The 10,085-nt window shown below is 53.0% G+C and overlaps 1 protein-coding gene across 1 annotated transcript in view; it reads right to left on the minus strand.

The window, feature by feature from the left end:
- Window positions 1-8,889, minus strand: part of DHRS3 (dehydrogenase/reductase 3) — a 35,167-nt gene extending 26,278 nt beyond the window's left edge. The window contains exon 1 of the mRNA XM_049775414.1: window positions 8,459-8,889. Within this exon, the coding sequence (XP_049631371.1) occupies window positions 8,459-8,653 (195 nt within the window). The 5' untranslated portion in view covers window positions 8,654-8,889. The remainder of the gene's footprint in view (window positions 1-8,458) is intronic.
- Window positions 8,890-10,085: the final 1,196 nt, after the last annotated feature.

The following is a 10,085-nucleotide window of genomic DNA, read 5'->3' on the forward strand; positions in this document are numbered from 1 at the left end:
TTCTGGCTGCACTCCAATATCCCCAGGCCCTACTCTTGGCTCCCTGGAACTAAAAAGGCAACAAAGCTTCTCCAGCCACCCCCAGGACACCAGCAAATCCCAGCTTCCCGCAAGTTCTGGCTTTGCTCTAGCCCCATTCCCCACCCCCTCGCGCCTGCTTCTGGCCACTCTCCAGGGCTCAAGGACGCTCTTGAAGCATTGACCACGCTGACCGCAGTGCTCCAGAGGCCTCTGGGCAGCGTACAGAGTTTCGGGGCCGCTTTCATCTCGCTTTTGGGGGGGTGATTCTTATCCGATATCCCTGAAGGCAGCGGCTGGAGCTGACAGATCCATCTCTCCGCCAGGCCAGGGCTTTTACCTGCCACATCTTAGATGGGGAATCAAATCTGACGGCCATGCAGAACTCTGTGTCCGTGCTCATCTGTTTCCCTGTGACTCTGGGTCCTGGGCCCTCAACTCCATCACAACTCTCCAGGGCACAGGGGATGACCTAAGCTCCCTACCTCAACTGCATTTGACTGTGGGAGCAGCAGTTAGCAGGGCAAACCCAAATCCTTGCTGCCCCATGTACATTGAGCCCTGCCTTCTGTGAGCCCTCCTGCCACAGTTGTTTCTGGCTGCAACACAACCAGACTCTGTGTGTGTGTGTGTGTGTGTGTGTGTGTCTGTCTGTCTGTGCGTCTGTGTCTATGTGTGCAATGCAAAAGGGGGTGAGCCCTGGCCAGCACCTAGGATAGGAAGTCCCTGGTGAACATGTGTATGAACCATGCAGTGAGCACACTTCACCCCTGCACAACCCGAACCCACAACCCTCGGAAGCACCACAGCTCCTCCTGGGGACCCCACATGGGATTGTGTGCATGGCCCCTGGTGACCACCATGAGGACAACAGTGAAGGGAAGGGACAGAAAATATATGAAATTGTGCAAGACAGAAAATAACACAAGGGCACAGCAGAGAGCATCTGTGCTTTGGAAGAGTCCCAGGGGTCTCACCCCAGCCCCCCACTGTCTTCCCTGCTACATGGACACAGGATCAGGATATCTCGAATGCTCCTTGCTTCACCAAAGCCAGAGAAGGTTCTAGAGATGACTGCCTGCTCCCACCACCCCAGTGCTGCTCTACGACAGTTTGTATTCTCCTTTCTCCTCTCAGTGCTCCCCTTTCCAGCCATACTACCCTCTTCCAGTCCCTCAAGAGCTCCAGGCATTCCTCTGATGATATCATCCATTTCCCGAAGTGGGTCACCCTTCCCTCTGTCTCTTTGCGCCTCATTTCTCCTTAGCACCAGTTACTAGTGCTACAGTTACTACTTGTTTCTGTTTGTTCTGTGGGGGATATGGTTGCTGGTCATCTCTCTCTCTCTCTCTCCCTTTTTTTTTTGTTTTTTGGGTCATACCTGGCTGCAGTGCCCAGGGGTTACTCCAGGCTCTATGCTCAGAAATCACTCCTGACAGGCTCTGGGTACCATGTGGGATGCTGGGATCAAACCCGGGTCTGTCCTGGATTGGCTGTGTGCAAGGCAAATGCCCTACTGCTGTGCTATCTCTCCAGCCCCTGGTCATCGCCTCAGAAGGCTGTATCCCAATGCCCACACACACAAATGTGTCACACAGGATCTGAGCCAATGTCTGGGTAAATAGCCCATTGACAACTCTCTTCTCAAAACCTGGTATTTTACACTGTATGTGTGTGTGTGACTCGAACAGAGCCTTGCATGCAAGCTCCTAGGTCATATCTGGCACTCTGAGACTCCCCCCCCAGGCATGCACTCATTGTTGGGGACATTACTGGAGCCCCCCAGGGTGGGTATGTTGGGGGAAGAGGGTTGTGAAAGTCCAAATTGTGCTCCCCACTCTCCTCTTCATTTGGCCTCAGCTGTCTCCTGACCTTCATGGTTCATGTGACTAAAACATTCAGTTAGTTTTTATCAGCTGGGTACTTTGCAGATCGTATCTTCTGGTTTGGTTTATTGTTTGTTTGGGAGTCACATCTGGCTGTGCTTGAAAATACTACCAGCTTCGAGCTTGGGGGAGGGGGGCCCCACAGTGCAGGAAATTAAACCCAGGACCACCCACCTGCCAGGAAAGTGCCCTGGCACTGTGCTAACTCCCTTAGCACCTGGCACCGAGTCTTGGGAAAAAATTGGACAAATTTCTTCATGTGCCAATGCTTTTGCCCAAGGGAAGAGAATAACTAGGTCTGGAATCCTGACCGAATTCTGCCTGATTTTGAGGGTCACAGCTCTAGACTTCGCTCCTGGGCAGGAAAGGGGGTGTTAAGGACACTCATCTCCAAGATGGGTTTGAGGTCATTTTCCTAGAGAGACAATTCAAGCGGAAGCAGAGTGAGGGAACCTGGAAGGGCTCGGAGTGAGGTAAAGCAAAGGGCCTGGGCTCTGTGGGAAGTTCAGAACAGAATTGGCAATCAAGCTGGACAGATGGAAAGCTCCACATGAGATCAGGGACATATGATATATATGATATAGGATTTTTGAAGGGTCCCCAAAGTGGTCCTCAGAAAGCTTGGAAGCCCCTCTCTGGTGGTTCTCAATGCAAGGGGTTCAGTGCAAGGGGCTGAGGATGCTGTGATGTTTGGGCCTGTGGCGCTGGATAAATGTTTGGGGATCACCTGATCCAGCAGTTATAGGGGCCCCAAGGCTACCCCTGGTGGGGGATCAAAGTAGCGTCAGTTGAATGTAAGATCTTTTTCTTTTTTTTGGTTTTTGGGTCACACCCGGCAATGCTCAGGGGGTTATTCCTGGCTTTACGCTCAGAAATTGCCACCCCTGGCAGGCTCGGGGGACCATATGGAATGCCGGAATTCGAATCAGCGACCTTCCGCATGCATGGCAAATGCCTTACCGCTGTGCTATATCTCCGGCCCCAAATGTAAGATCTGACGTTAAGCCCTGTCCTAGCTCTTTGGCCTTCTCCAGTTCCCCTTTAAGGAATGGATACTTTCATTAAAGCCTAATTGGAAGACTTGGACATGGACACACACACACACACACACACACACACACACACACACACACACACACACACGTACACACACACGTCCAAACGGCCAGAGGTGTTCCATATTTTTACATATTTTGGTACCAAAAAAAAAAAAAAGAAAGTTCCAAATTAAGTGACTGGAGAGACAGGCCAGCGGGTAGGGAGTTTGCCTTGAATGCAGCTGCCTTGGGTTTTATTCCCAGCATATCTCCTATGGACCACAGAACCTACCAGGAATGATTCCTAGAGTGCAAAACCAGGAGTAACCCCTGAGACTGGAAGGATATGGTCCTCAAATAAGACAAAAGAAAATGAAACAAAAAACAAGCGGAAGTTCCAGGCTGCAAACATGAGCATCTTCCACAAGAGCTGAAATAATCTAAGGCAGACGATAATCTGGGGGCCACTGAGGGAATCAGGGATTGGCGTACTAAAGAGGCCAAGCTCCCCAAACTAAGTGGTTCTGTTATGTGGTGTGGGGAATCAAACCCAGGGCCTCATACATGCCAGGCAAGTACAGGCCCATTGAGTCCAGACTCAGCTGAATCTGTTTCCATCAACAGGATCTGATGACCACTGAGAAATGCCACAGTCTGGTCCTCACTGTGGATGACAATGTTTTCTACCAGGTTCCTTCCTCCCAACTCAGGGGGTGACCATCCCCCCAATCTGAAGTCCACAGTGGAGACTTGTATTATCCTCCCTGCATCTGAGGGTCACATACATGACTATCCTCAAGGGTCATATCCTGACTTTAGCCTGGTTCCAGCGCCATTGTCTGACTTGGGGCCTCTCTACATGACCTTGAGGCTGTTGACTTGGTCTCCCCATGACCTATCTAAGCACCCCTTTTCTCATTCTTCTTCCTCCAGTTCTCAGCAGGCCTGGTTTGCACTGTGTCTCAGCTGTAGTCTGTCTGCTGACTTCCCTTTTTTGCAGGTTTTCTTCCTTGGCCTCCCCCTTACCGCAGCCCAATTTCTCGCCTCTGGACCACTCAGCTCCCCTCCCATTTGGCTCAAAGTCTTCACTAAAACCCGCTCAAATACTGCTTCCTCTGGGAAGCCTACTGGAGGAACAGCTCTCTCTGGCCAATCTCTGCACAGTGTCCCCCCAAACTCCAATCACATGTGTTCACAGCTGGGAGCATTTGTTTAGCTGGAAATGAAACCTTTTGGAGCTGGGATGGGTTACGATGGCAAGAGGAGATTGGATGGGACAAATGGTGAGGGTGATGATGCTGGGAAGGCGAGATGGCCCCCAGAGATAGAGATGGACAGAGATACAGAGAGGATGCCATGTGGACATGGAGATAGAGGCTAGAGATGTATTGTCACACACACACACAAAAAAGAAAGAAAGAAAGAAAGAAAGAAAGAAAGAAAGAAAGAAAGAAAGAAAGAAAGAAAGAAAGAAAGAAAGAGATGTGTTGTCACAAACTCAAGACCATCAGGGACCCCCCACCAGCCCCTAGAGCTGGGAGAGTTGAAGGAGATTCTTTTTTTTGTTGTTGTTTTTTTGTTTTTTTGTTTTTGGGCCACACCCAGTGGTGCTCAAGGGTTACTCCTGGCTGTCTGCTCAGAAATAGCTCCTGGCAGGCACGGGGGACCATATGGGACACCGGGATTCGAACCAACCACCTTTGGTCCTGAATCGGCTGCTTGCAAGGCAAACGCCGCTGTGCTATCTCTCCGGGCCCAGAAGGAGATTCTTGAGGATCTGTGTGATCATCAGGAACCCCGCAAGAACTTGGTTTCATACAGTTAGAGAACCATGCTTACAGACAGGTTTCCCACCTAGCACCTCATTCCATGATACCCTCCAGGGTTACAGTTGTGCCCATCACCCATAATGCAAGCTTGTTGGTCTTGGCGCTCAAGCAATAGCACAACGGGTAAAGCACTTGCTTTGCAATGCAGCTGATCCAGGTTCGATCCCCGGCATCCCACAGGGTTCTTTAAGCTCTGCTAGGATTGATTTCAAAATGCAGAACCAGGAGTAAGACCTGAGCACTGCTGGGTATGACCCAAGAACCAGGTTTACTGGTCTCTCTGTGCCAGGAAAGGGGGTATGTGACGCTCTCTAAGAGGCTGCACTGGAGAAGAGGATTTCTAGATGGCTAGGATGAGCATGTTTCCAGGGTCATAGACCAGCATAGTAGCTAAAGCAGCTGAGGCTCCTAGCCTGCCACAAGGGACTCCTCCATGGATCATCCAGGGGCCTTGGTTCTGTCTATAGGCACCTTGGGGTGCCTGTAAATGGTCTATATCCTTGAGGGCTAGAGTCAGGGCCTGCAGTTCTTGCCTCACACCCAACCCATTTGCCAGCACCTTTTCTAGACATCTGACTCTGGTTTCTCCTCCTTTCCCCATTCCTGCTAAGCCCATGTCTAAGTCAAAGGTATCGGAGACTCAGCCAGGGTTCTGGAGCACAAGAGTGCCCCTGATTTGGATGCAAGTTTTGCTGGAGAAAGTCAGGGTGGTATAGAGAATTAAAAACAACACAAAACAAAACAAAACCAAAAACCGCCAAGTGGGTCAAGAACTGTCTGTCATGGACCCCAGATCTTGACTTTGGCCTCTGAGAGTAGAGAGTGATTGAGTCCAGGAGGGATACTTGACAACTGCTGGGTTTGAGAAGCCCTTGGAGGGGAGTTCCCTTGCAGCTCACAGAACTTTATCACCCTGAATATTGCCAAATACTGTTTGACTAAAGGTCATTCTGAGGAATGGGGCTATCTGGTCTCTGCTATAGTAAACAGTCACGCAAACACGCTTCTACTGCACTCACCATAGCCCTCCTTCCTGCCTGCCTTCTGGGGTTTCTTTCCTCTCCAAGTCCCACCCCACTGAATCTTCAATACCTCCTCAATATCATGGTCAGTCCACAGGGTGGGTGCCAAGCCTCAGTTCTGAGGCTCTGAGGTGCTCCCTGTCCTCAAACCCACTACAGCACCCTTGGCCTTTGGTCCCTTGGCTCTACTGTCACCCCCAAACACAGATTATCCCTAGACTCTCTTATAAACTGGGGTTCAAGGGAGAAGGATTAGGTAGGGCAGGACGCTTGGATCCCAAATTCCAAACTCAGGAAGACTGGTTATAAGAAGGGACCTCTGTCATGGGTTGAATCATTGCTGGGTGTCTTCTGGGTCACTGCGATGAGACAGGAGACCAAGGCCAGCGTGAATGACAGACCCTGGAAGCAGCCTCATTCCTTGGGTTTGGGGGTGGGGGGCTTCTCACCACTTAGGTCCCAGAAGGGAACATCTATTGCAGCTGGGGCTGTGAGTCCCAGGCTGGACCTGCCTTGCTGGGGTACCCTTCTGCAGAGTCCTTGCCTCTCTCCCCCTCCTCACCCCAAAGACTTCTTTTCATTTGGGCTTGTTTATAATCAGCCCAGCATTTGCAGATGGACTAAAGAGTTCTTCATCTGCCGACTGCGGCCAGTTATAAGCACAGTGAAAGAGAGAGCCAGGACCCAGGCCAGCTGGAAGAGTCGGGGAGAAAGTTTCTCTGGGATGCAGACAGCTAAGGAATGACAATCACACACAATTGTCCCCAACCCTACATCCCCTCCCAGAGGAAACGGTCCTTTGGCCATCTGCATTCCCTCCCTCCCTCCCTCCGGAAAGCATTCTGGGAGTGGGCTGCACCCCTGGGAAAAGAAAGTGCTGAGAACCACACTTCCCATCCCCCCCCTTTGCAGTGTGTCCAAGGGTTAAAAACACTTCCGAAGGAGCGATGTCCAGCAGCTGTCCAAACCACCCACAGAGAAACGGGGTCCCCAGACGGCTGACCCCCCCCTCAAGGGGTGCGGGTGGGTGTCGGGTCAGTCGCTTAGGTTTCCCCACTTCCCAGTACCCTGCCGATTCCAAACTGCCCTGGGCAGGGAAGAGTTAATGGGCAATCAACTCGGGCAGCTAGTTCAGGCTCCAAAGTTTAGTCGCCGTTGGAGCCACCCGGAGGAATTGTAAATCTCGGGGAGTCTTTTAACAAAACAAAAGCAACCTGGAATTACGTGCTGGTTCGGTTTCCTACGGTCCGTCTTGACTTAATCCCCTAGGTATGTAGTTCGATGTCAGATCAGCTGCCCCATCGCCCCCCCATGGCTCACAAACAGTTTAAGTTTTCAACTAATTCCCTGTTTTTTGCTCTTCCTCTTCATGGGGCCGGCTGGAGACAGCCGGACTGGCCGGCTCCAAATCAGTCTCAGTGAATGTCTGTCTGTCTGTCTGTCTGTCTGTCTGTCTGTCTGTCTGTCTGTCTGTCTCTCCCCACACTTAGCTGTGAGTCAGCCTGTCCCCCCACCCCCACCCCAGAGTGGGTGACAGCCCCTGCGTCTGATCTGACACCAAGACTTGGGGAAGAAAACCGGAGAGGAGAAAAGTGTGCAGACCGGCAAGCCGAGTTGAAGGCAGTCACGTTAGACTAGCCCGAGTGCCGCCCGCCCCAGGGAATGGGGGTGAGGGATCCCCGCTGCAGAGACATTTGGGGGGTGTGTGTGTGTGTGTGTGAGAGAGAGAGAGAGAGAGAGAGAGAGAGAGAGAGAGAGAGAGAGAGAGAGAGAGAGAGAGAGAGAGAGAGAGAGAGAGAGAGAGAGAGAGAGAGAGAGAGAGAGAGCCAGGAGGTGAGAACAAGGACTCTTTATCCACTGCCGGGTCCCCTTCTTTCCAGCTCTCCAAACACCTGGAGATCTCCCAGTGCCTGTCAAAAAGCCCAGCTAGGCTCCAAGACCCTCTCCAAGACCACTCCCCACCTTTAGATCCCCCCACCCCCGAATCCAGAGTCCCCTTTCCAAGGAGCCTCGGGGCTTAGAGCCGCAGCCGCCCAGGTTGGGATTGGGTTGCCAAGGAAAACATGAAGCGCCAGCTAGAAGGCAGGCAGGCAGGCAGGCAGGCAGGCAGCTTCCAGCTTCTCCCCAGGAGCGAGCACACCCCAGCATTCACCAGGGTGGTGGCAAAGAGGGTTAGGCCAGGCAGTGTGTGTGTGTGTGTGTGTGTGTGTGTGTGTGTGTGCGCGCGCGCGCGCGTGTACACACACACAGAGAGAGAGAAAACACCTTCCTGGTGGGGTAGCGAGGAATGTGGGGACTGGGTGGGTCTCCTAAAGTTTCGGGGTGAGGGCGAACAAGCCCTGCCAACCACCTCTCTCTCCCAAGGCAGCGGGTCGCCTCCAGACTGCCAAGGAACACAGGCGGATGCCCGGGAAATTTACAAGGTGAAACTGACTAGCAGCTCCGCGCTCGCCTAGGGCGCAAGTCCTGGGGCGGGGGCGGCAGCGGCGACTTTTGGGGTCCCCCCTGGGGTTTCCGGCTTTGGCGGCGGCAGGTGGGCACCCTCCTCCACCCTCGGCCGGCCCCGGTGCTCTCCACCACCTCCGATTCCCATTCCGATCGTTGTCGCAGTTTCCCCCCACCCCCATGTCAGCCCCCCACTTCCAACCATCACCACCACTACTTACCTTCCTGGCTCCGCGTTCTGCAAACTCCCGGGCGAGCTGGCGCCCGATGCCTCTGCCGCCGCCGGTGATGAGGACGTTCTCCCTCGACAGGTCCCGCAGCTTGGCGGGCAGCACCAGTCCCACGGCCGCTTTGGCCACCAGATAGATCAGCTGCAGAGGAAACACCACCAACGCGCCGAGCCATTTCCACACCATCCTCCGCGCTCCAGAGCTTGGGCAAAAAAAAAAGGGGGGGGGAGGAAAACTTCCCCCCCGGATTGAACACACTGGAGTTCCAAAAAAAAAAAAAGCAAAAAAAATCAAAGCACCCCCCCCCTTAAAAATAAACTCCCCCACCCCGAATAAATAAGACAAGGAAGGAAGGAGACAAGCTTTCTCCCCTTGACCACTCTTGGAGACAATTCTTGCAAAGGTACAGCACCGGGTGCGAATTAAAAAAAAAAAAAAAGATCAAAAAATTAAAAAATCCTCTCCGGGTTGGAGAAAAAGGGCGTCTTGGAAGGTTGGAATAGTAAGAAGGGGTGGAGGGTTGGGGGGGGGGGGGAAGCCGGAGGTGGAAAGTTCTAACAAGAAGTTTCTTGCCCCAGCAGCAAGCCGTTTCGGCTGGGGGAAATCCTCAGGTAATGTTTACAGGCTGACAGAGAGGAGTTTAGGCAGGGAAGGGAAAAAAAAATAAATAAATAATAAAAAAAGAAGGCTCCAACCACACGCGCGCAGCCAGCCAGCCAGCCAGCCAGCCAGCACTGTGGTTTCAAAGTGCAAAGCTTAAAAAAGAAAAGAAAAGAAAAGAAAAAGAGCAGTTTCCAAATTGTAGCAGCCCCCCAACTCTTCTCCAGGGATTAAAATAAAATAAAAGGTGGTGATGGTGGGGGGAGTGCTGGGAGCTCCCCAAATGTCAGCCCGCCAAAGTCTCCTCCCGACTCATGGCCTATGCTGGGGGCTGGCTCAGGAAATTGCTTCAACGCGATCTGATTGCCAGCAACGTCCAGGAGAAGTGGGGGGCCCCCGGGTGTCAGTTTCTGGACGTGCGTGGCTCAGCCTTGGCGCGCGCGATCGCTCCCTCGGGGTTCCCTCCCTCTCCTCTGGCAGGGGGGCTGGGAGTTGCCTCTCTCTCTCTCTCTCTCTCTCTCTCTCTCTCTCTCTCTCTCTCTCTCTCTCTCTCTCTCTCTCTCTCTCTCTCTCTCTCTCCCCCTTTTTAGTATTTATTGCCTTCTTCTTCTTTTATTTTTTGTCCTTTCCAACTTGGAGAGGGCCCGGGTACCCGGTGCGCGCGTATCGCCTCCTTATTCCTAAACCAAAGGCCCCCCCCAATTTTTTTTTTTTAATACCCCATTAAGTCTGATTGACAGTTCAAGTTGTTCGCAGGCTTCTTCTTCGGGCTGCTGTGAGTGGCTGCCCGGAGCGGCCTCCCCCTCCTGCGCGCGCTCGTGCGTCCCCGGGAACGCGCGGTTGCAGGCGGGCGCGCACCCCCCGAGCTCGCTCCGACTCGCGCTCTCACCCCGGGGCTGGCTCCGACGTCTGGCAAGCCGGGACTTGTCGGTTGGACCCCCCCCCACCCCCCCGCTCAGGCTCGCAGCCGTCATTCCAGCTGGCTGGCAGCGACTTCTGCGAACCACGCTGGGGATAG

Source organism: Suncus etruscus, chromosome 6, assembly GCF_024139225.1.
Source record: "Suncus etruscus isolate mSunEtr1 chromosome 6, mSunEtr1.pri.cur, whole genome shotgun sequence".
Taxonomy (NCBI): Eukaryota; Metazoa; Chordata; class Mammalia; order Eulipotyphla; family Soricidae; genus Suncus; species Suncus etruscus.